A 26,980-nucleotide genomic window follows, 5' to 3' on the forward strand; every position below is an offset into this window, starting at 1 on the left:
ATTCTTGTCAATATGTAAATAATTTGTATATTACTGTAAAACTTGGGGATGGGTGGGAAAAGGCAGCTTCATAATGCACAGCACTTTGAAAGTGCTTTTTTTGGGGGGGCTTGTAACAGTCACTCTTTTTGATAGCAGGACGGACATAAGTTTGCTGACAAATGTTTGGCATGTTGTGGATGTTTTAGATTTGTTGTTCTTATGCCTGTTACCACAGAGTTAAATTTATGGTACAGTCTAAGTTGATTTCCTTAGTTTATACAACATTATTCTAATTTAACAAGGATTTGCTTCACCTAGATATAAATGAACAATAATAGATGTGATGTGTCAGATAGCTAGACGTTGGATTTGAGAATTTATTCTATGAAGTAAGATGTCTCGCATTCCTTGACTGCCCTAGAGATGTTGATTTTAATCCCAAGAATATTTACTCATGTTGTTCTGTGCACACAGTACAGAGCTGCGATTCTAGTTCATGAGTAGGTAGAATTTAAGTTTAATTGATAGTACTGCACTAAATATAATGGCTGGTCTATAGGTTTTGTTGATTCGATATAATTTGATAATATTTTTTACAAATCTTGAGGTTGACAGTAGTGCTTTATCAAGATATGACTCAGGTCATGTAAAATAGAAGGTAATGTATGGATTGGGGCAGTTGTCATGTAATGCAGCTACTATGGAGAAAATCTGTTTAGTGCAGGGAAAGGTAGTGTTGGTGTTGAGAGTTCTTGTTATGTCCATTTAGACCTTTTCTGCGCTACTGTTCAAAACAGAGGGAAAGATATTTACATGGGGAGAATGTCCTGTTCCAATACTTAACCTGATAATGAAAAATCCATAGTGTTTGTAGTAAGTTACCCCTGGTGTACATGCTGCAGATATGAGCAAAGCGAAGACCTGTATTCCTTCCTATAGTATTGAGGATTTATTTAGACGTTTCATCCGTATAAGTGGGGGTTTGCCTGCTTGTATTCCGTGGTTTGGAAGTTGTGGAAAAGAACTGATCTGTTGTGATGTGTTTTGGGTGGTTTCTTAGTCTATAACAGAAAAACTCAGGATATATGGAGTACATGAGATACCTGTAAGGACTGTGGTTTGGTGGAGGTTGAAGAGAGAGGTTTTGAGGGAATGTATGAGGGAAATGGATGTGTAGGTCAGGAAGCACAGAGCTGAGTGGGAGGGCATGAAAAGTTTGCGTTATTGAACGAGCCTTGTGATTAGTATGATTTTAATGTAATCAGCTTGCTTGCTTTGAGACGTTTCTTCTGTGGCTTGTTGCTCCATGACTACTGGTTGGAGTTTAGTCAGTCAAGTGAGGACCATGCTGACTTTTCTGAAGTGATACTCAGCTAGGGAAAGCTGGAAGCTGCTGCTGCCTAAAATAGCTATCCCTGGTAACAGCTATATGAACATTAACTGTACTTTGCATGGTGTGCTTAAGCAGTCTTGAAGCGTCGATAATGCTGTCCTTGTGCTCAAAATTGGATGTACTTTTAAAATTGCTTCTTCCATAGTCTGTTCATCTATCCCATATTCACATTTGTTTGGAAAAACTGGTGAATGTTGTTTCAATGTGTTTCTACAGTTAACTGCAAAAATGGTTCTGTAATGCAGTGAGATAACTTTTTTCCTTCTGTTTCTTACTCTACACTCAAATAGCATATGGAAATAAAAGCTATAAAATATGTGGCCTTAGGTAGACATTTTCTAAGTTTGTAGTGTTACGTGGATTTTTATAGGAGTTAAATGGAAATAAATGAGCATGTTATCATGAGTGCAGTGGCATTTTCCTGGTTCTTATTGTTCTCAGAACTGGGTTGAGCAAATATAACAAATCAGAAATAAGGAGGGGGGCTGGGGGAGTAGCACGTGCTGGTACTGTAATTTAAACACATGGTCTGTGAAGCATTACTGTGCAGTGTTTTTACCTCTGTGTATTATCTTTACCTGCTTTCGTTGCTTTGTGAAATTGACCAGTGGAAAAGTGAAAAAATGTTCTTCAGTATGAAGGTTTGTGGATAGTCCAGTATGTATAGGGCAGCCTTTACTATGTTGTGCCCTGTTTTATAAATATATAGGCTGAAAAGCAAATGAAGTCTTGCTGCATGTGGCATGTTTCTCAGTGGAGCTGAATATTGGAGAACATGCAACCAAAGATGCAGTGTACTTAATAGTACCTGTGTCAAGTGAGCTGTATTGAGGGAACTAACATGGCAGTGACACCGTTTAATTAACGCTGTAGTAACTGGGGGGTTCCCTGTACACATGGGAAAACTGGCAGTAGTTGCCACGTGCAGACAAAGTAGAGCTTTGTTTGCTAGTATGTTTTTGTATGGCTAGCATTCCTGCCTATTTTGTGACCCTGCTACAGTGTGTCTGTAACTCTTTGATATGGAATTGTGTGCATGTTTAGAGATGGTAAAATATACACAACTTAAAACTTCTTTTAAAAACCACTTTGTACTACCTTCTACCTTATAACAGAAAGTCCCTTCAGTGTTTAGAATGTGATAAATAATTCTACCTAAGTACTTATTTTGGTGACTACTGCCCCATTTTATGATCTTCTGAATTTGTATCTATTCATTGTCATTTGTTTGGAATTACGAAGTAGTTACAAAATTCAGTATTTTTTGGGGGAAATACCAACTTTTTAAACATCATGTAATATGTTAAAAACATTTAATAATTCAGTGGAGCACATTTTTATTAATTGGAGTCAGGGGTTTTGTTAGTAAGTTTCTAGGCAACCAATTAGTGGCTTAGGGCAGGGAGAAAATTATATTCTGTTTTGTTTGTCCGGTTTGACCTGTGATGAGGTCTTAATTTATGACCAGAGCTCTTGGATGCTGTGGTCATGCAAATACAAAACCAAAGGTAGGATTCATCTCTTATAATGTCACTGTATTTGACCTAGTTAACTTAGGTTCCCCTCTTCAAGGAGAAAATAGGCCGGACTCACCTTCAATATGTTCCTTCAATTGATCAAATGAATTACATCCTAGTAGTGCTTATGTAGGTTCCTTGCTCATTGGTGGAGAGCAGGGTGACAAGGTGTCAGTGTCCGCAAAGATGCTAGTGTTGAAGTGACAGGTCTGAATTATTTATCCCTTTAGAATGTTTAAAGTAATACAGTTCCAGCTCCTAAACTTGATTATATTTTAAATAAGAGAAGCTGTGAATTGGGAACAGTTACCACACATTTATTATTTAATCCCAACAAAAAGATGGAAAGTTTACAGCCTGATTGATAGTTCAGTACCAATACACATTGATCCACCAAGACACATACAAAACACAATGACAGGCGTGGGTGCAAAGCAGAGAGTTGGCAGTACCTAGTTTTGAACTCAGATCACCAACAGAATTCATATTGCAGATTTAAATGTGGTTTTGCAGAAGTATGAAAATGGGCATTCCATGTAATGCCTTGGATTCCACTTGATAATAATATGAGTTTTAATTGATACGCATTCTAAATGAATCAATACCAAGCTTTGTTGTCAATGCTCAGTGTGTATTAGTAGTTTCATTTTTGTCCACATGTACTTCTTGGAGCAGTGTTGCTTGACGGCATCAAGATAATATTGGTGCTTGTTATGAATAGCCTGCATTTGTTATTAATTAGCAAAACATGCTAATCAAATACTCAAAAGGTGAAGCAATCATTCATTAATTAAGCTTTTATATTCCCATTGAATTGAATACCTTTGTGTATGACAGTGCTGAATGTACTTTCCTTTTTTTTTTTTAATTTTTATTTTTTTCCCCAAACCTCATAAATCTAAGCTTCCGAATGTTTGGAATCAGGTTCTGCAGAGGGCTAGTTGAGTTGCTTGACAGTCTGGCTGTCCTCATCTTTTCACATGAAGTTGAAAGGCAGCTGCACATCACTTTCATATTACTGCTCTAATGTGACTGGTTACTTAAATTACCATGCAGAGATTGTTCAGTGGTGAAGGGAATAGTCCATCAAATAATCTGAGGATGTGGTCTGTGCACAGAAAGTTTGGGAAGACTAATGATTACTCACTAGTCAGTTCATAGCAACTCCATAGGCACTGAATATGAACTCATCATACCACTGTGCTTGAGATTCCAGACATAACTAGCTTGCTTTTAAAGACTCTGAATTCACATTTAAAAAGTACAAGTAACTAATCAGCAAGAAAAGGAAGAGAATGTTCAGTTCAAGGGTACAACATCTAGTTATGGTATGACAAGCTAGATTACGATATTCGTGTTGAGCCTTGTCTCACCATTGCTCTAGGTCTGATGGCTCCAGCTCTTTGTTGGGGAAGTGTGGCAGCCAGAGTAAGGGTTTGAGAATCTGACATACTGTGATGCTTGGAAAGAATCCAAACAGTTCTTGCTTGGTTTTGAATATAGGTGTTGTTGGCAGGCTTAATCTTTTGTTAAACTTTCTGTGCTAGCAGGTCATTGTTGTCAATGCGTGACTGTCCTAACTCTTGGGGTTTTTTTGTCTTAGTCACATTGATCAAACAACAACATGGCAAGATCCTAGGAAGGCCATGCTTTCCCAGATGAATGTTACAGCTCCCACCAGTCCTTCTGTGCAGCAGAACATCATGAACTCAGCATCAGGTAAGCAAAATTTGTATTTATGAAAAAGGTCATACAAATGAAGTTACTACTAGCAATTTAGTTGGGGTGAAGGGAGTCCAAATCTCACAGTTGTCCTTCTAGCTATTCTGGTTTTAAACTTTAAATTTGGTGATGCCTGGTGTGCCAAGCAAGAGGCTGATACTTGAGGTAAGAGAATTCGTATAATATTTGTGATGTCGACAGAAAGTAACCAGTAGTTCTTTGGTTTGTGGTTTTATTTTTTTCAAATGGAAAATTCAAACATTTAAAGAAGCAGAATTTTTGCTAATTTATTCTGACTGAAAATGCTGTTAAACTGATGAAGACCAGTATTTCCATTAAATGAGTTTCAGTTTACATTAAAGCTATAGTACTTTGGCAGTGTTCTTCTGCCTCCCCTTGCTCACTTATAGACTTCGTATACTCCCATTCATTTGTTATGAACATCTCATTTTTTCCTGTCTCCCCTAAATGAACACCTGGAATGAACATCGAAACACCTGGAAATGTTGTTTAGAAGCAGAGGAATTTTGATTTTCCTCTTATTTTCCTATCATTTCCAGAGTCCTCTATCATGATGATTATTCCTCTAGCTGACAAAGTCTGATGTCTTTTCATGGAATACAGAATTTTTTTCAGCTAGCCTGTGGGGGGACATCACTGGACAGCAGTAAAGTGTGCTTGTTCTTGCTATAATTCTGCATATTACGAGCTATATGTTTTTAGAGCTCTCTTGTTCCGATGATGCAGAGAGCAAGCAGATAAATTTGGTGCCATGCTAGTTTGACTGCTGCAGTCTTCCCTATGCTTTGTCACCTTCTGTCTGTCGCTGAGGTTCATGTTTTATTTATTTTCTCACAGTGTCATTGTTTTTTGTGTACGTCTGCTATTCCTGTATTTCATGAAGGTTATTCTCTGGCTGCTTTTTGCTGTCCATTTAGACAGCTTTGTTTCATGCTGCAATTCATATGCTGCAGACAATACCAAAAGATGAGCAGGCGTGACCAAACTGTGCTGTTCATGAATGAGTATTAGAGGGGAAGCTAATCAAAGTTTTTGCTGGCTGGGCCAAGAGGTTGGATTATCCTGAAACAAATGAGAGTCCTGTTCAAGTTCAGGAAGTCACAATTCAGAGCAATTAAGGTTTCAGGCTTCGATGTGAAAATACAATATCTGTGATTATTTTGTTGTGTAAATATATCCCAAGAAACCTGCAGCAATAGAGAAGACAAGTTTTTGCAGGGACAGTTCTGAAGAACAGAGAACAGGAGAAAGGAAGTAATTCCCTTGGTCTGTCTTGCCTTTTGGCTTATCTCACTTGTGCTAAAACTAGATACTTGCTGTTTGAATATTGACATAAAGTCTGTGTTTTAAGATAACGCCTCAAACCTTCCGTTGTGCCAAGAATTAACAGGAAAAAATATTGATAGTGAAGTAGGATTCACTTTATGTACTTAGAAAGAAATCAAGGGTCCTTAGCAAAAAAACCCCACCAAAACTGGGTAGTTATAAAGGGGTAAAAATCTAGAAGAGAATCTAGCAATCAGTACACAAGGATTATTTTTAGAAGAAAATTAAGAATTTACATGTAATTGACTGGTGTGCGTGAGCAAGTGATCCTGCATATACTGTTGCTCATGCAATAAAGAAGAGTTAAGACATTTAAGTGGGTTGTCTTGTGACTTGAGAAAGCACTTTTTGAATACAAGTTCATTGAACATTTATTTTTAATTTCACAGGTGATACCATATTGAATGTGAGCTGAAAATCTTGCAAAGCTTTTTTTTTTCTCCAGTGCTCTGATTTTGATAAAGTGCATGAAGAAATCAGAACTGCTGTGTATGATGAGTTATGTGTTTACATGGCATTGCTTTTTTTTAAGCCTAAATCAGTTGAGGTAGTATGCCTTGGAACTGGCTTTTTGGATGCACCTACTTTCATTTAACAGAAGTCTGTTTTGAATTAAATAATACTGAACCTGCATTTATTGGATATGATTCAGTTTCTGATATAAGATTTGGAAAATCTTTATGTACTAACTTTAAATTATGACTGTGTATTTGTATTTACTAATATCTGTAATACTAATATTACTCGTATCTGGTTCTGTTACTTATTACTAACAAGTTCATGGTAACTTGTGCTTCCTTGGTGGCCTTGTAAAGAATCTCTGAGAGAAGTGGAAAAATCAAGTAACTATGTACCACTTCAGCACAGTGGAACTTAAATCCAAGTGCTAACGTCATAAATATAAGACTACTTAATGTTCTAATTTGGATGTTCATCTTCAAGAACTGGGAAATAAAGTTGAGACCGTTAAGACAGAAGTTTCCTGTTATGAAATATTGCTGGCAGTGAAACATGCCCTAGTGCTTTGAGAGCCTTTCATGAAAGATACTGGGAAAACCAAGTGTAAGTATTGTGGCAGCTGGAGGTCACTGCATTGCAAAAAAATGTCCACAATGCCACAAGGGAGAATGCTTTCCTTTCTGTATGATTCATCTGTGTGTAGCGCTTATTAATTGTATTCTTAATCAGAAGTTACTGTCCAGGTTCTAGTATATTTAATTACAGACTGCTACAGGAGCTTGTGAGTAAAGTCACTGTAATAAAATATTAGAGAGAAGATTGTTAGGAGCTGTCTTGAAAGCCATTAGAAGCGTTAGCTATTTAGCCAGAATTAGAATTCTAGCAATTAGCTAGAATTAACAACAGGAAAACAAACAGAAGAAGGAGAGACAGAACAGAACTCAGAAAGCTGCTCTGCATATTGAACATAAACGTGTTGTCTTTTCTGGATAAATAGGGTAAGTGGAGCTCAGGGAAAATGAGAAGAAAGCAAAACTAGAACGTGTGGTAAGGGTGAAGGCAAGTCAAAAGATGTTTAAAATAAAAACAGGGAAGATGTAGTTTAGCATGAGGTTAAGATTTTTATGTTGTTTTTCTTAGGAAATCCCACTTCTTGAGGCAGCTAAGTCTGGATAAGAATCCAGGTATCTTGCTGTAAATTATGTTTCTTTAAGGAAATTAATGGGCATCTGAACCAACTTCATATGTTCCTGGCATGATTTTCTGAATGAACTATTTTGTGAGTGTTAGTTAGTGGGGGGCATCAGTATGTGGAAAGTGAGGAATTTTTTTCCTGCTTGTTTTGGTTCTTTGATATTTTCTGTCTTAGTCTTGCTGAACATAGCTCATTACATTAAAATGGTTTTGGCCATATGTATGCAGAGAAACATAGTGCTTTTTTAGATGGTATTTGTTGGTTAATCTCCTGTGAAATAGGATTGCACCTTCACATCAATAATGGAAGAAAATGAGCCTGTTACTTAGAAATAGGCAACATGTATATAAAAATTAGTCTTGACTGTTCAGATTTGTGTGTGTATGTGTTACTAACCATTTTCCCCAGAAAGTTATCACAGGAGAAAGCATGTTCTTCTGTCTTGATTTAAAAAAAAAAGTAATATTGGTATGTTGTTCTTCTGAGGAGCCCCTCCTATAAATTTCTTACTGAGGTAAAGTTACAAATTTGAAAGTAAACAGTGCCTGTTTCCTGTACAATTACAGTTGATGTAGCAAAGATGGGATAATACTTGTACTTATAAACTTCCATTCTTCAGATACTTTTACTGCCTGAATCATGCTTGACAGCACTGCTTACTTTAGCCTCTTCTCCTTGCACATAGACATTAGATAATTACCTTTGGGGCAGATTACCTCTCTTTGTCTTTTTGTTTTCACTCTTACATTGCAGTTTTGAATTGGGCTTCCCAGTTAAAGTTTGCAGAGCCAGTGTAATTCCGTTGCCGCTTAGGGTAGGGCTGTAGTGCCATCTTGAAGGCTGGTAGGAAAATGGACACTGATTCGTAACTCTTGAGGTTTTTTTCCCACCCACCCCCGGGTGATGAGAGGGTAGGGAAGAATACGCCAATGACTAAAACAAGTTCTGGCTCTTCTCTTAGATTCTGGCTGACTTCAGTTGCAGATTTCTCTTCTATGCAACCAGTCCTACTACAAATTCTGCTTTGTGTACAGTCAACACTACATATGATCTGTTATGAAACTTGAGTTCCTAAGTGTCTGCATGACAGTAATGTTAATTTCTTTCTTCATCTGCAAAGAGTGCCCCTTTTGTAATAGTGCTTTTTTGTAAGTTTTACTGATTTGACAGAATAAAGGTGGACTTTAGGTAAATTTTGTAGACTTTGACATAATTTTAAAAAACTTTGGAATCACAGTGACAGCAATTAAAGCAAAAAATTTCAACTATTAGAATGATCAGGAAGGTTCTTGGAGATCAGTGTTTGTATTAGGTGAAGATGATTCCTGCTATTGAACATAGGTGTTGCAGTTCCTAGGTTGTCCATGCATATTCTTATAATACCTAGATACAGGTGCTCTCTAATATGCATGAACCTTTTGTTAAAATACAGTTTTATTTACATTTATTTTACAACTAAATATCAGCAAATGTAGGGACTTGCAAGATTTACTTTGCATCCGAGCATAGCTTGGATCTCTACTACATTTTTGCTTTTGTTACTCTTCCTGTTGCTTTCTGTCTGCCAGCAGCAAGCTCTGCTTTGCGTTCAAGATCTGCGTTTCATGATGATAAAGTAAAAACTCACCAAAAATGAAGACATGCACCAAAAAACCAGAGACATGCACAAAGAATTTTAAAATTACATGTATTTATGTTAAGTTACACTATTACATAAATATTTAGTTACAGAGGTATGCCTTATCAGTAGTTCTATAAGGATGGCTTACATTTGGAAATTCAAATCTAATTTTTGGATAACCTTGTCTCTAAAAGTACCACAGTAAATGGTGAGTTCCCTAGAAGGGTTGTCTCTCCCTCTGCACATAATTTCATAGAATTGTAAGCTTATGGTTGTGATTGTGTTCAGTTGACCTAGGAGGCACCAAACAGGACTAGTAGGAGACCATGCCACAGGGACATTATATTGTTGGTGCTAAACGTCTACAGAAGTTCAAGAGAAGACTGGAAAAGTACGTGAAAGAGAGATCCTTTGCCACCTAGAGTAGACAGAATCTGGCTCTAGAAATCACCTGAGGTACTTGGAGGCCAAGTGACTATTCATAACCACTATACTTTTGGGGTCTCTGTGTGTATTCAGTGCTTTATTTTGAAGTTTATAGAATGTGACAGTCACTAAACAGACTACTTGCAGCAGTAAGATCCGTCCATCACCCCAGGCTAGGTGCTTGGGCTAAATGGACTTTCGGTTAGACCCAGCATGACTGGTTTTGTACAACATGGGCTGCAGTAACTGGAAATTTTAATGAGAAGGTCTGAAGAGCAGTAATATAGAACTTAGATAAGTTAAATCACTTATAAACTAGTACTGGAAGTTCTGTCCCTATTCAGCCGCCTTTTGAAGGAAAAGGGACATGTAATTGCACAGGAATTTTTCTAGATGCTCTGAGTTGAATGCATCTGATATTCTTCACCATGGTTTTCCATTTTTCCTCTGTTACTTGCCTCTAACACAAAGTTTGTCAGCAGCCAGTTACAAAATCAGACTTGACAGTCTTCTGGTTTCACAACTGCTCACAAAACAGAATAGGAATTACAGAAAGCAGTACTAATCAGTTTTTGCACATTTCAACATGTAGAGATGACAGCAGAAACAGGAGAGCAGTTTACTGGCCAAAGAAGAAAGCAACATCATGATTAATGCCAAAAGTTTTTAGAGAAAAAAGTTCTGTTTCTGCAGCTGTTGATGGCACTTAGCAAGGAAGACTTCCTACTGTGACAACCAGGTGAGCAGACAGATCTTTCCTATCTTGTCCACAGCTGTGCATTTTATTTAGAAAGAGAATCTTCTGGTAAGCTAGTACTCATTAGATCACTGAATCTCATAAGCAGTATTGTTCCACCAAGTAGGTGGACTGATCAGCTCCTGACATCCTGCTTCAAAGGCATTTTGTTCTCATTTACTATAAAGGGACATGCTGGACCAGTATATACTTTACTCAGTGTTCAGCAGGACTGCCACCCCAAGGCTAGTTTTGTTTTTCCTAGAGCCAGCTGCATTTTTTGGCTTTGCAGTTCAAAAGAGAATTTCTTGCTGAGTTTCATCTCCAAGGGATATGTGGCTTAGAAGGACTCTGAGGGGAATGGTAGCAAGAAGATCTGCCCACACGACCAGTGTGTTGGCTTAGCAGTCAGGGAACATTGTTGGTTCTTCACTGGCTTCTGCACTGGGATGATGTGGGGCTTGTCACTGTGTCCCTGTGCCCCAGTTTTATAAAATGGCATCTCACTGATTAGCTGGCTGGTCTTTGGGTATGGTTAACAAAGTAGAGGGTTCTTTGCAGTTGATCTTTCAATTCCGCATTGAAGTGCTGTTGTACTGTGAATGTATTAGGATTTATGAACATTTTGCAGTGTTGTCACTCTTGCCTGCTCTATTCATAAGCCTCTGGTAAAAGCTGAAGTACTCTTGTGACTTGTGTGCATCATTTAAAGCTTGTGAGTGTTAAGGGTGGGAAGAAAATGCCCAATGGTTAGATACTGTTTTTCCTCGCTCAAAAAGCTGTATCTCTAATGGTGGAGTGGTGAGGTTCCTAGAGAAAGGCATAGTTTCCAGAGCCAAAGTGAAAGAGTTTAAATTAGAAATGTAGTTTGCAGTGGATTTGCAAGACCAGAGTAAGAAATTCTTGTCTAGGTCATGCCTTGGGATATTACTGGAATGCAATCAACTGATGGTTTTACATCTTTTGAGATTAAATAAACAAATTTATCACCCCACCCCACCACCCAGCTTTAGACGATGAATTCTTCAACAGGAGCATGACTTTAGGACGAAATGACAGGCAAAGAGCTAATGTAGTTCAGGCACTTAGGCATTTATCAGATACACACACAACATATTTTTGTGTGTGTATCTGAATCTCATGTGTGAAATTGTGATGTATGTGCATACCTAATGTAATTTACATTATACAGGATAGTCTGTTAGTCCAACAGCCAGGTCGCTTTTGCTAGTGTATTACTGTATTACACTGAAGAAGAGTGGAAAAAAAGGTTGAGATAGGATGGCTTCCTGCAGCAGGTCCTGTTCTAATTTCTTTTACGTTCTTCACATTTGTAATGGATCTTCTGATGTATCACCTTAGGATTGTACTTAAATCTAAAGAAATACAAGCAGGGTATTCCTGTATCTAATTTAGATATTTGTAAAAGTCTGTATCTATGGGGGTATAAGTATTCGAAACCATACGTTTATAAATGCCAAATAAGATGAGATGAGTATAACTTTAAGAGTAGTTTTCAGTCTAAGCAGAATACAGATGAATGTACATGATCATATGGAGATGGGAATGAGTGATTTCTGAACTGTATAATGATGAAAGGTGGTTTCTTGAAAGCTGCTGTTTGGAGCATAAGGGTAACACACCTCAAGACTGTTCAGACATTAGCTATGGGCTCCAGAACACCATCACCTGCCTCCCTTTTAGTGTTTCCTCAATGCAGGTTTCCCTGCCTGTGCCTTCCTGCTCGTAGAGGCGTAGCACTGCTGTGCATAGCACTGTGTCTCTGTGTCTGCTCCTGGTGTTTTCTTAGCTCTGCTTTTTCATTGCTTGTTTGCCTCCTGTGCTTCAGGTTTGTGTTTTTGCTTGCTTAAGCCTTTAATGCTTTCACAGAAAGTTATGGTGTGAGGTAAACAGAAAATCGGTTTTGACACTTTTTTTTTTTTAATTGTTTGTTAAAGGTAGAGGAATAATTCAGGTTCTCATCAGTGTTACCTTGTTGCTGCTGCTGGGCCTTAATCAGTAAATGAGCTTTCCCATGAGAGGTAGAATATCTCTATGCTTGTTCTTTTTCCTGGTGCTTATGCTGGTTTCATTCTGGCAGGCTTGACTTATTGCTGGTTTTGTACTGTAATGCTATAGCAAAAGGGAGTGTCAAAAGCATATGAAAGGATGCAAATGAGTTATAAAATTAAACTCCAAATCCTAAATCAAAATGATAGAAGTGTTTTCTGTTCTTTGATTTTCCACCCACCACTTCTTTGCCCTTATCCCAGAAATGTTAGACGAGCTTGAAACTCTTCTGTTTCATGTACTGTTATATATGTAAAATGTTGGCATTTTTTTTAGATCAATTTCAGCTGGAGCAAACAAGAGCCCGCCATCAACTCCTTCCTTCTATATTGCAGGCCCACTCCCCGATGGATGGGAACAAGCTATGACCCAGGATGGAGAAATTTACTACATAAACCATAAGAACAAGACCACATCTTGGCTAGACCCAAGGCTTGACCCACGCTTTGGTAAAAGTTCATCTCACTTCAGAATTTTTGATCTGCTTCAGTTCACTCAGCTTTAATTTTGCAGGCATATTTTGAAAACTTTTTATAGTACGATTAAAATATATTTTAATTATACAGATCTTATTTAAATCATTATTAAAAAAAAAAAAAAAGATTTAAAGGATAACATATACCCTTTAGGAGTCTATGTCACCAAAGTATCTAATTCTAGGGATTGGTGTTTTGCCATATGATCCATACAGTTCCCAAAATTGGTGGCATTCAGAAATTACTTACCTAGAGACAGTTTCAGCCAAGCTCACTCTTCCCTTTAAAATTGCAAAACTTTACCGCAGAAAAATCTTTTAACTCCTAAACAAATATTTGCTTTCCTTTGCGCTATCTTAAAGAGGGCATTGTCAAATAATAATTTATGCTGTTCAAATACACTTGAAACATATACCAGCTTATAATTCCAGCTTGTCACAGTGATGATCATGACAAAACTTTCTGTTTTAAACAATATGGAGAGAAATTACTAGTTTTGCTGTTTCTATTTTAATCATCTTTTTGTGGGGTAAAGACTGTAATATTGGAACTAGTAATAGTAACTTAAATTAGGGATCACAAGGTCTAGATGTAAAAATTCAACAAAATAGAATTGATACCTCATTTTTTGTAATGTTTTTGATCTATATGAAGAGCAGAGCTGCAAACATTTTGATAAAATATTGGCACTGATGACTATGAATAGCAATAGCATGTAATACTAACAGACTCTGAACTAGATTCTCAGATTGTCCAAGTGATTGTTCTGATGCATTTAAGGTGGTACTACAACTTTAATTTTTGTATAAAGCCATGACTTGTGTGTGTGAGTGTTATTAGCTGTATTCGTTTGCCCTTGATTTGTTTTCCCGATAACTTACTATTTTCAACTCCTTTGGATTTTGGTTATTTTTCCAGAGCCATGGAAAAAACAGTAGGGGTAAAAAAAAAAAAAGAAGAGATCATTGTGGTTTTCAGGCTTTAGTTTTGGACTCGGTGCAACTAAATGAAAACAGTGTGCAGATCACTGAGTAGGTCAGGCTGAGGGGATACAAAGCCTTTGAAGCTTTACAGGGGTTGACCTAACAACAACTGTGGGCCCCTTTTGGGAGAGGCATTAACTCCATGAATGCCATATAAACACAGAGCTGCAAAACTCCTCGCTGTTCTGTTTTGTTTTTCCGAAATGGCTGTTAGAAATTTTAGCTTTTTTGTTGTGTGGGCTTGAGTGCTTACTTTAAACATCCGTTTGCTCTTATGGAGAACACCAGATTGTCACACTTTGTTTATGAACTGCTCACCAGTTTGTAGACAGGTTGAACCACTGTGCAACTTGAGCCTAAAGGTGGGGCGTGTATTGAAGGTTGTCAGCTTTGGCAAATGTCCATGCTGGCTTTAACACCAGCCAGAGTTGCAGACCTGTTTGCCTGTTGTAAGAGCAGTGTGTGGGTAATTTGCAACTTCATAATTACTTAATATGTGAATAAGGCTGAAAAGGAAGCAGTCATTTTGAAAATCAGTGTTGCCTTTTGCAGTTAAAAGAGGCAAGTCAATTATATTTACTTAAGTAATCTTGCAGGGTGTGTATTTTTCTTTTCTTTGTATTACTTTATAGTTTCCAATGATGAGCTGGAATTAAAAAGGAGTGTGGAAAAGGCTTTAATTGACAGAGGTTTTGAATGAGATGAATCTTGTTTCTCAGAACTATTTTGCACTCCTGTAAATAGTATGGTCTAACTGTAAGGGCAAAAGCAACTTGTCTTGTACATACTGAAACTCCATCGAATGTTGATGCTGTGCAGTTAAACTGAAACAAGTTAGAAATGTCCAAAAGACTGCATAAGGGTTTCTTGCTGCATAGCTTCCCTTTTTGGGCCCACTGTGTATGTGTATCCCAGACAGGCTTGAGTACATGCCAAGGCTCTTTATTTTGTGGTCGGACTTTTAATCTGTTCCAGACCTTTTCAGTCAAAGAGCTCAAGTGTAACTGAAAGGGGCAGGAAAGAAAAAAAAAAAAAAAAAAAAAAAATGGAAAAAAGTAAAAAAAAAAAAAAAAAAAGCATGTGGGCTCTTCTGATCTAGAGTGATGGCAAATAGAGACAAGCTGCTAGCTGCTGTTGAGCTTGAAGGAGTTTTCCTTGAAATCTGAAGTTGTACACATTGTATTGTGGTTTATGTTTTTATCATTTGAGCCAAGAAAATACAAAATCTTATTCCTGTTGCTTTTTCACTTGTGACCTCCTTCAGTCACTCCAGTAAAGAAGAAAAAGATCTGTTTGACAGAGCTAACTTACTGAGCCTTGCATTTATTTATCATGTGGAGATCCTCAACAAATCTGTGCTGTGACCCTAAATAGCATGTGAATGACTCAGAAGTTTACCTCTCTGTGCTTAATATAGGTTGAAAATCCTGTTGGGTTTTTTTACCCCCCGAGGGTCATCATACTCTTTTCTGTCACTGTTTTTTTTAATATAAGGGCTTGGATTTCACTGTTTTTTGACTACTAACACTTTCAGAAGCAATCCTAGATGAATTCATCTTTGTCATGTTGAAGCTTTGGATTATTACTGTGATACTAATGTTGATTGAAAATGAAGAAGAAATTAATTTCTTCCTTGATAGTGCCGCTTTCACCAATCTGAAGAACCACTGAAAACAGTAAAGCTATTGAATGGTATGTGCAAACATACTCTTCTGTTCCGGTATTCAGAAACAGAAGGTTTAAAACTCTTTGCCCTTATTGCTTTTGAATTCCCAACTTCCAACTAGACAGCCCTTATGTTTCTGTATGTTCCTCATCACCTCATCAGATGGAAGCTTCACATTCATCTGTATTTTCTCTAGTAGGTGTGCATATACCTTTTCTTTTTTTTTTTCTTTTTTTTTTTCTTTTTTTCTTTTTTTTTAAGTGGTACTGGGAATTTTCCATTAGTGCAGCCAGAAAAGAGAGAGAAAGGAGGATCAGTTTGAAAATTGTTTTAGGCAGACACACCTACTGACTTACTTGGTAAGGGGAATTTGGGTATTGCATTCATGCTTTCAAACAGAAAATAAAAGGATGCAGTTACACGGATTCTTTCTTGGAGCAGACTTTTAAGACTAATGCATCAGATAAGAGTCCCAGTCAGAATACCTGGCTGTGGGGTAGGCTGAGTCTAAAATCTGAGTGCTCCTAGTTGAAGATAAGAACTTTCTTTCAAGACTCAGATCTAACATCTTTGAAGTGGGTTTGAGGTCTTCAGCTACACCACTTAAACGGCACTGAGGTCTTGTGGCTCAGATGTTGATCCTCCAAGTCTATGAATTTGACTTTAGAACAGTTTTGTGTTGGGACAATTCACAAACTTTAAAATCTAGGAAAGAACTGAGTATGAAAGGAGGGTCTTCTCATGCCAGGCAATCACAAAAGATGACACGAGATCAAGGGAATGGGGATGGGGGGGCCAGGGGGTCCTTAAGCCTGTGTCAGCAGGATTCTTGACTAGTGGAGCGTCTGTTACAAACATGCTGTTGTGCCTTCTCAGTGCCTTTGCAGGCCTTGTAGTAAGGGGCTTCAAATTTTCAAATTGTTTTTTCATTTAGAAGGTTATTTCTTTAGGGTAATTGGACTGTCAGGTTGAGCTTGTGTTTTGGACTGTATTGCCTTTTACTAGCTTCTGCTGTTGTCCATTGGTCATTCTTCACAGATCTTGCTGTTTTTCTTAAGCCTTCCAGATAAGTTAATGTTTTCTTGACAGTCAAAGAACATCTGGGTAGGAAACAGGTCAGCTATGCTTTCTGAGTGGCTGGAGCTGGTAAAGTAAAACAACATCTGCTTTTTCTATAAAACTAAATTTCCTAGAACCAGTTGAATTTTGGATTCATTCAACTTTATTGCTGTAAGTTTCCGAAAATTGGCTTTTGTATCAAATACCATTTAAGGGAATTTAACTGTTATTTAAGTTTGCAGATGATAGGACTTGGTTTTGAAATGCAACTTAAAATAATTGGCTTTTTGAGGATACTTAATTTGTTAAATTCGAAGATGGGATGGTGAACTTCAACTGGGAAAATACTAGAAACTGGCAGTTGATTTGTGTGTGTCTGTTGGGTTAATGTTAAGTCTTCTGTTCAAAAGTAGTACTCCATTAGAGTAGTCAGACAATTTTATCTGCAGGAATTGGAGTAAAACAAGTTACTGTTTCAGTTTTTGTATTACTGTATTCCAGACTGAAGTTTTATAGGTTTGTGACTAGTGATCATACCAGTGTTAGCCATGGCCAGTCTTTTTCCTTCTGTTCTTTCAAATGTTGGAGCTGCCGTGGGGGAGTATGAAGCAAAAGATGTGACCTCAGGTTGAAATCATTGCCACTAATTTATTTTTATCACTCTCACTTAGAGATTATGGTAATGTTTTTTCGAAGTTCTGTATGAATTGGGGAGGTGGGACAGACAAGGAAAGACAGTTTAATATCGTTACAGAAAGTGTCATAGGGGCTCTGTGTATAGTAGCTGCTTGAACTGCAGAAGTAGGAAAAGGAATAAAGGTGATGGTAACTATAGAAATGTGGAGAATGCACATCAGGGTTTTCTGCTCTCTTTTTTTGTAATGTAAGAACACGATACCTTTGAAACAATGAAAAAGGCTTGTTCAGAAATACTGAAGTAAAATGCACCTGTAGATTTCATTGAAATATATATTTATCATTTCCATTTAAAAAAACAAACAAACAAACAAATGAAAACAAAAACCAACCACACAACAAACTTGAATTACACTTAAAAGCTACTTAAAAGCTTAAGCTTCAGTGCATTGGCTGACCTTTAAGTACTGGAAATTAAAAGGAAGTTTTCTATAGTGTTGCTTTCCTGTCCCTTACCTGTCTAGCACTTTGTTTAATATGTGTTTTTTCAAGTTAGTTTGTAGGAGCTCTGCCAGAGGCAGATCTGTGCACAAGATAGAACTAGAACTCTAGACTGGAAAACTTGCTTTTGGCCTTTGTCTGGTCGAAAAAAAGCCCAGACCTTATGTCTGGTCACAGTGGTGTTTCAGATCTGCCTTCCATTTTTGCACAAAAGCAGAGCATGAGCCACAGTCTGTTTTGATCTGCAAATGCAATGTCATACCCTCTTTACATGCTCTCCAAAACAAAGTGGATTGGACTCATCTGAAAGGTCTAGTGGTATTAGATATTTCACTTCCCTGTCTCTGTTTTCCAGAACAATTTCAGGAGATCGTTTAGAATGGGGAAGAGGCCTCTGTATTTTGGTATGTGTGTCAGAGAATGTGTACAGATGGAACAGCACCAGTTTTCAGTGAACCAATGACTTGAGTCAAAGTGAACTTGTTGCGAATATTGACAGACATATGAAATTTCACTGGTAAGCATGCTGCCCTTGTGGTAGTGACAATAAATGCTTATTAGTTCATCGCTGCATCAGAAAGTAAAATCTTGTTTTGCTCTAAAGCAGTAAGTAGTTACACCTCTTTACTGAACAGAGTTCACTGAAGAAAGTGGTAAATCTTTCCACAAGTATTGCGTAAGAATGCAGTTATCTACTTTATGTAGAATATACATATACTAATAAAAAGAGGGAAAAAAACCCCTGCTTTCATTCAAGATATGTTAGGGCAGTATGTTTATGTAAGTTGATACCTGTTTTGGGGTTTGTTTTCTTTTTAGAATAATTTAATCCTGTTTGAGAAAGGTGATTTTTGGGTAATGGTGTCTTTATGCCAGTAGAAATAATGCGTACTTCCACTCTTGTGCTAGAACAGCTGTGGCAGTGAAAGAAAACTGTACTCCTAATAGGGACATTCTTTTCACCATACCCTTCTAACACCACAGTTTGCACATCTGTTACTGAGCATACTATGTTAAAATTTGAAGGTGGATCATTTTGAGTGCATCATTCGTTATCTGTAATCTAAATATATATATATATACACACACACTAATTATATACCCTATATCTAATCATATATAATCAAAAATTCAAAGAAGCGTCAGCTTTTTTCCTCCTTGAATTCAATCATGTTGAAACATGATTTCTGTTTCTTCTATACAGAAAACAATTTTGCTCTTTCTTGACAGGATACTGTTGACTTTTTAATTACAGTAGTTTTTACTGGATTTTGTAACTTCCGTTTAATCATTTCTAATGGGCTTATGACAGAGATTGAAAAAAAGATGCAGATGTGCACATGTGTATATACAGGGTTTGTTGCCCTCAAATAAACCAAAAGAAATCTGCATTTAAAAAAAAAAAAAAAAGTTTTCATGTTTTGGCCTAATTAACCCAGGAAGTGTTGTGTGGTGATCAAGCAGTGAAACTGTTTGCAACTAATACCCTTACATAGACTCTCAGCTGGTTAACTTTGGTCTAAAATGGGGACTAACATTGATTAAATATTTTTTGCCAGATATTCAGTGAACAGACATGGGGCCTTAATGAGCTCACAGTCCTGCACTTTCTGTAGTCTTCAGCGTTTAACACATACAGTTTAAACTCAGTCAACATTTATTGAGGTTTCTTCTCATAATCTGCTGTCAGTTCCATTCTGTACGAAAATTTAAAAATAAAGTCAGATATTTTAAAAATGGTTTAGACTTCCAAAATTAAAATTGATTTATTTTTAAAGAATGGAAAATGTATTGTTTCATATGCATGCACTGAGCAGAAGTTTCTTACAGCTATTTGCATTACTGCTGAATCTCATTTGTATTTGCTTTTCTGGCTGCCCAGAATATTTCAGTTCTTCTAAAACTGGCATACATTGAGTGAAAGTGCTTTTTTTTAGGGGGGGGGGGGGGGGGGGGGGAAGTTAGATCCATGAAGAACTGCAACAGCATTTTATTCCAATGTAGTTTCCAGTGTGTTAAGAGTCTGTCTGTGGATGCAATCAAGTCTTAGTGGTGATCAGTCAATCCAGTGGTGATCAGTCAATCTAGCTGTTGCACCTCTGCATTTTAGGATGCAGAATGACTTTTAAAAACAATGGCAGCTTTATCAAAGGAAACAAAGAACTGTTTAAATGATTTTATATGGTCTAATCAGCAGGTTGCCATAGTGATAGATGAACAAAAAGGAAAATATTATTTTCATTTGAATACAAGTAATTGATAAATGCAGAGTAATCAATCTGTAGTTTGGATGTGCTTCTGTAATAGATAGTATTTTCATTGGATATATCTTGTTTTAACCAAGAGTCCAGTTCAGGTGTGTGTGAATATTTCTTTTTACCTAATACATTAAGGTTTGTTTGTACACTTACGACAGCAAAATGAGTTCGAAGAGCAGTCTGTTTCAGGTTCCCCCCCCCCCCATAATAAGCTTCAGGATTCTCAGATTAATTGGAGACTGGAAACAATGGAATATTTTATTGTGATGATTTTTAAGTCGCTTTATAACAGCAGGATTACGAAACTGCAATGGGGGTTTCCTTAAAGTAATATAGCAATGCATTATAAAGTACGCAATCCAGAAACATGATTTGTATCCTGATTAAACAACATACTGCTGTACTAAGTCTCTCTAGAAAAGCCACTTGGAACAAGTTTTTATTACTTCCAAGACTCATTCTTTCAAATGCTGCTGGAACTTTTTTCTTTCTTCACAGCTCTTTTCAATTTAATCAAAGAGGATTTTTGCCTTTGTTGCATGCTGCAAACTAGCACCATTTTAAAACCTGGCCATAGCCAAAAATGATGCACAAAAATGGTCAACTTTGCAAAGGAAATTTTTCAGTTCCTGCACTGAAAACATTGATTATTTTTATTAAGAACAGTAGGTTATAGTATGCTCAGATCCTGAGCTGCTTTGTGGTTGTTTGTTCAGATAAATAACATCTTCAAATTCGCAGATTAAAATTCGTTTTAGTTTTGAAGAGTGAAATGATAAATACAAAAGAAAAACCATCAAACATTCAGCTGTGTCTGTTAATCATTAAGGGTGCTCTACAGCAATCTTTGCATGTAATTCTGAATAGGGGAAAGGTACTGTGTTACTGCAAACTGTCAGTGCCCTGGGGTGATTTAAATTGGCATAGGATCTTGGGAGAGAATTAGCCTTTTATGTTTGAGTTGTTAACAATCTGCTGGCCTTTAGCACCGATGACTGGTAATTGTTTCTCTCTCTTGGTTTGTTTTTGTTTTGGTTTTGGGGGTGTTGTTTTTTTACATCAGTCTAAACTTTTTTCAGTAACTGGCGAGTATTATCTGCTACAGTACAGAACAGGCGTTTTGCTGCTGAGTTTAGACAGTGGAACATTTAATGTGTAACATTTGAAGACCACTAATTCTCTGTTCTGAAAAGTATATTGCAGCTATTACAGTTGACTTTATTCTCCAGATTGTGAAGTTAAGCCATATTATAGGATGGCAACATCTTTTTTTATTGTCTTAAATTGTGTGTGTTTTTTAACTTGTCTGCCCCTCCTCCTCTTCCCTCAAATCCCCCTCTTCTAGAAACAAAGACTCGTTTGTTCCTTTTCTGCCTGTGAGGTCTTCGCAGGCTCCGCTGTGTGGGTGCAGAGCCCCTTATTTAAAAGCTTTCCATAGCCATGGAAGGTAAGGAACAGGGTGCATTAGAAAAACGATAAGTCCGAATTCAGACAGAAAAATTAATCGCTTTGCCTTTGAATGTACTTAAATAGAACTGTGCTGTCAGGATCATCACAAACCCATGAGGTTCAGAAAAAAATAAATAGTGCTTATCTGAGGTCACATTGATAAGCATTTAGAGTGCAGATTTCAGCAGTCATGTCTTCATTAAGTAATGGAGAATTGAGAATAAAAAGAAAAAAGAAAAAAACAACAAAAAACACAAACCACAAAACAACCCAAAACCAAAACAAACAAAACCCCCAAACAAACAACAAAAAAACTTTAAAACCCTTTGTTTTTTCCTGTCACTTGAAGCAAGATGTGTTTCCCTCTTTTCATTAAATATTGTGTTGGAAATTAAAGAAAATTAAGTTCTTTCCATTTCCCTTGAAGATAGCACATTTGTGTAATTAGCCAAGATGGCTGAAAATCATTCAGTGTTATTACTGTTGGGTTTTTTCCAGTGTTCTTCACTTGGGTATGTTTTTAAGACAGTAAAATTCTCTTAGTAGTGTCTTATTTTAATGTCCAAAATTGTAGTTCATTTCACAGTTAAAAATAGTTTGCTTATGTGAAAAGCATTTCCATGGTCTGTTCTCAGAACACTTTAAAATCCTGTCGATTTGAAGTCTTTTACACTTGCATTCTTGAAATAATAAAATGCTCAGAAAAATCCTTTTAATGGATACTTGAATAAGAATTCAGAAACTAGATTTTTAGGCCTGGTTTCTGAAGAATTACTAAATCATATAATTAAATTTTCCCCCAGTATTTATTGATGAAAATTAAGTATACGCTGAATTCTAAATATTTTAGGATATTCCTGCTTTACATACAGTTTTAGTTAGAAACATTACTTTCAAAATGGGCATTAAAAGGCATTTTAGGGATCTAATATGAGGGAATAAAATGGAAAACATCCAACAAACGTGCTTTGTTTCTTACAGTTTTAATTGCAAAGTCAGTAGATGGGAAGAGCAGCAACTGTGATCAGAGAATAGGAATAATGCAAGCAGCTGTCAGAAAGATGCCTATACATAAAGCAAAGAATTTGGCATGAGAAGGAAATTATTTCCAAAGCTACATGTTAGTAGAATGGAGACCTAGGGAAGTGATACTTAGAATCATAGAATGGTTTGGGTTGGGAGGGACCTTAAAGATCGTCTGGTTCCAACCCCCCCTGCCACGGGCAGGGACACCTCCCACCAGACCAGGTTGCCCAAAGCCCCATCCAGCCTGGCCTTGAGCACTGCCAGGGATGGGGCAGCCACAGCTGCTCTGGGCAGCCTGTGCCAGTGCCTCACCACCCTCGTAGTGAAGAATTTATTTCTCATATCTCATCTAAACCCACCCTCTTTCCTCTTAAAGCTATCCCCCCTTGTCCTGTCACTACATGTCCTTGTAAAAAGTTTGTAAAAAAGTTGTGTCCTTGTAAAAAGGGATGTCCCTCCTCATCTTTCCTGTAGGCCCTCTTTAGGCGCTGGCAGGCTGCTGTAAGGTCTCCCTGGAGCCTTCTCTTCTCCAGGCTGAACAACCCCAGCTCTCTCAGCCTGGCTTCACAAGAGAGGTGCTCCAGCCTCTGATCGTCTTTGTGGCCTCCTCCGGACTTGTTGCAACAGGTTCACATCCTTCTTGTGTTGCAGGCCCCAGAGCTGGATGCAGTACTCCAGGTGGGGTCTCTATGAGAGCAGAGTAGAGGGGGAGAATCACCTCTTGCAGCCTGCTGGCCACGCTGCTTTTGGTGCAGCTCAGGGTACGGCTGGCTTTCTGGGCTGCAAGCTCACATTGCTGGGCCATGTTAGGCTTCTTATCCACCAACACCCCCAAGTCCTCCTCCTCAGGGCTGCTCCCAATCCATTCTCCACCCAGCATGTATATGTGCTTGGGATTGCCCGACTTGTGTGCAGAACCTTGCACTTGGCCTTGTTGTACTTCATGAGGTTGCTGAGGGTACACTCGATCCCAATGTCCATGTTGCTGACAAAATGTTAAGCAGTGCCAGTCCCAGTCCCAGCCCCTGAGGAATGCCACTCCTCACTGGTGTCCACTTGGACACTGAGCCATTGACCACAACCACAGTTCCTTGAGTGCAACCATCCAGCCAGTTTGTTATCCAAGGAGTGGTTCATCCATCAAATATATATTCCATACTCATATGATGCATGCAGGAAAACCAAATCAATAACATGTTGAAGGGATGTTAGTGATACTGCACTTAATTGTTTAACTAAGGTTAGAAGCTGTTCAATTTTTGACAATATTTTAGCTGTGACATGACTTGGGTGTGAACTGCATGGGGCAGGGAGTCTGAAACCACGAGTATGTAACTGGAGACTAGACCACGAAGGCCACCCTTTTAACCAAAAGAAAACTGACATTCTTCAGCTTTGGATATTTGACTTCTACAAGGAAGGTAGTTTGCTTTTGACTTAGATGTGCTTCTTTCAGTTGATAGGATTTTTCTAACCTGTGTTCCTCTTGACTTTCCACTGTGATTGACCTTCCATCATGTATGATAGCAGGTTTGATTCCTGGAATTTCTGAAGGGTAGCACAGACTTCTGCCTGAGTTGCAGAATTAGCTAACGGCAAGAGAAGGCTGTTGTTTTCTGCTGTCCCTTACTAACCCCTTCATTGTCTGCTTTTAAGGTGGAAGAAGGTAAATTATAAAAAAGCAAAAGGCACGGTCCTGGTTCCAGACTTGGTGGGATTCTGGATAAAAAGAGAGAAAGGAGGAGATACATTCCCCACTCCAGCAGTGTCATGTCTAACTTTTCTAGAGTTGGTAGGTGGGCTGGCTCTCCTTTTGCAGTGCTCTCTCTAGCTTCACCTTCACTCTAATTTGGTTAATGTAGGTAGTTTAATTGCTGACAGTCATCCAGCAGAGATTGCCCAGTGGAGATCCTGGTGCTTGTAATTAACAATTCATTGCTCACATCCTTGCAATTAACAATTCATTGCTCACATCCTTGCAGGACAGCTGTTGGTGCTGTTGAAACTTTTGCCTAACAGTTTCTGCTGTCTTGGGGCTTATGAACCTTCTGTGTCTGTTCGGTGGAGGAACAAGTTCTCCTGCCTTCCTCTTGCTGATCTAGGGAGCACAGCTCATGTCACAAAGCTGGTTGATGGGCTCATCCTGGTCACTTTCCTCTTGATGTTCAGGTTTTGACAATGAAGTGGTGCTGAATGTCTCGTAAGACCAACTGCTTGATGTTAAGCTTTATTCCAGCAACGTAATCTTCCTGCTGTTTTTTCCTCTGCTGAGTCAGGGTGGGAATTATGGGTTGGAGTTGAACCTCCAGCCCTTTGTATTCACTTTGTTGCTTCTACTTGGTACTGGGATTCAGTTTCTTTTCCTACTTCACCTGTTCAGTTTTATCTTATTTGCAGTCATGTGTATGAAGCTCTCTCACAAGTAACTATGTAAAAGATCATTTCAAATTATTTCAAGCTATTTAACACTTCATTTTATTTTGACTTTGCTCATGAAAATGTGACCCACCTGTCCATTAGACTCTGTGCTGGACCTATGGAATTTATTGAAAAAAAAAAAGTTGAAAGAGTAGACTGGAGAGTTAAGTATGTAACTGGTTTTGACGACTTTTTCTTTTTCTTTCCTATGCTCACTCCAGTGAGCATATAGCTTTTTTTCTTCCTATGGTGTTACTTCTCAATGGAAAGATGAGCTGTGGCAAGGGGAGAAGGGAGCAAGACTGAAGCAACAGCCATTTTTACTGCTATTATGAGATAAATATATTTAGGCTTTCTTGGAACAGGAGAACACTACTGTACCGTGCCTTAAGCTGAACACTGAGAAGACAGTGGAGACTGAAGGGCTTTTCAGAGGAAAAGCTGATAATTCTCTTTCTTATGATTATTAGAAGCGTTAGTATTCCAGGAAGCCTCTCTATATGATGAAAACATTAATTCAAACTAATATAACAGATGGTTTTCTTTGCACCAAATCAGCCTGTCATCCTAGAAGAAGCTCACTCCCTTTTTTCCCTTAGTTCCCATAAACCATAATCCTCATTCCCAGAAAAAAATAAAATCCCTACCACTCTCCTATCACTGCTTTGGCAAATGCATTCTGCAGCTTATTGTGAATGTTAACAGAATCAGGCTGTTCCAGACAACAAGATGGAGAGCTAATACCAAAACTGAAAGCCTGACTTCAACCATAGTGGTCTTGGGCGGGGGAAGAATCAGACCTAGCAAGTAGATGCATCCCAGTCAGGCATTATTTTAATAAATAAAATTGTCTTGGGTCTTGTTTTTATGGGGGAAGGGAAGATAGGTGCAGATTGTGCATTAGGCATACAACAAGATGACACTTTTTCTTCTCTACACCCCAGAAAATATGTGTCACATACTTTTGTGGGGTAAAAGAAAACGAAGAACTAGCAAGATGTTTCCTGTGTTGATGGCAATATTTTTGGCTGTGTAATTCATCTGCCATTTCTGTACCAGCTCTTAACTTTGCTTGTCAAGGTACCCTGAATAGAGTTTGTAACACTCAAAACTTGACGTGACAAGGATGTGAATGATTATTTCATGACCTGTACCACATTGGGAAGAAAGGTGGCCTTTAACCAAGTGAGATGATTTGTTTTGTCATTCTATGTGTTCTCAAGTTTAATGATTCTGAGATTTCACGTGAATAAGAAAAGGGATTTTATATTATTTGTGTCTAAATTGAGAATAGTTTATTAGGAAAAAGAGAGATCCTTCTAATCAAAGGTGAAATATTTTACTACCACTTTTGAATTTTTCACCAATTCACACATTTAACTGTTTTCAGAAGCTTTTAGAACAAGTATGTACTCCTAAACATGAGACTGTTGCATCGATTTCACAGGAATAACACATGTGAGCATACATTTCTCACTGAACGTCAGTGTAACTGCATATTTTGTACTGTTATGGCTTTTAATTTTATACAATTTTTAATATATGCCTTCTAAGGATAATACTTTCCCTGCATGTATTTGTTTGAATTTTATTTTTAATGTTTGTTGTTTTGGTTCCTTAGCCATGAATCAGCGAATCAGCCAAAGTGCTCCAGTGAAACAGCCACCCCCTCTAGCTCCTCAGAGTCCCCAGGGTGGTGTGATGGGTGGGAGCAGCTCCAATCAGCAACAGCAGATGAGACTTCAGCAGCTACAGATGGAGAAGGAAAGGCTGAGACTGAAGCATCAAGAACTGCTTCGGCAGGTGAGGCCACAGGTTAGACACCTACTTCCACTATTTCTTTTGTATGTTATGTTTTGTTTTGGCTAAGTTGTCATTTCAGTGACTCTTAAAGACCAGTGAATGTACACAAAGCTTTGAGATCTAAAAAGGTTTGAATTTATTCTGTTACTGATAACAGCTTGGTAGTGAAAGCAATCAGACTTACCAGACTGAAGGATTTTACTTTCCTCCGTCATTCCTCTCTCTAACAAAACTCTC

At 37.9% G+C, this 26,980-nt stretch overlaps 1 protein-coding gene across 8 annotated transcripts in view; it reads left to right on the plus strand.

The window, feature by feature from the left end:
* Positions 1-26,980, plus strand: part of YAP1 (Yes1 associated transcriptional regulator) — a 98,619-nt gene that overhangs the window by 48,899 nt on the left and 22,740 nt on the right. For 2 of the 8 annotated variants that reach the window (XM_056328283.1, XM_056328285.1), the window contains exons 3-5: positions 4,496-4,611; positions 12,804-12,917; positions 26,562-26,755. In XM_056328283.1, coding sequence (XP_056184258.1) covers positions 4,496-4,611; positions 12,804-12,917; positions 26,562-26,755 — 424 coding nt within the window. The remainder of the gene's footprint in view (positions 1-4,495; positions 4,612-12,803; positions 12,918-26,561; positions 26,756-26,980) is intronic. The other 6 variants (XM_056328284.1, XM_056328286.1, XM_056328287.1 and 3 more) reach the window with 3 other exon arrangements.

The sequence above is a fragment of the Falco biarmicus genome, chromosome 2 (genome assembly GCF_023638135.1).
Source record: "Falco biarmicus isolate bFalBia1 chromosome 2, bFalBia1.pri, whole genome shotgun sequence".
Classification (NCBI taxonomy): Eukaryota; Metazoa; Chordata; class Aves; order Falconiformes; family Falconidae; genus Falco; species Falco biarmicus.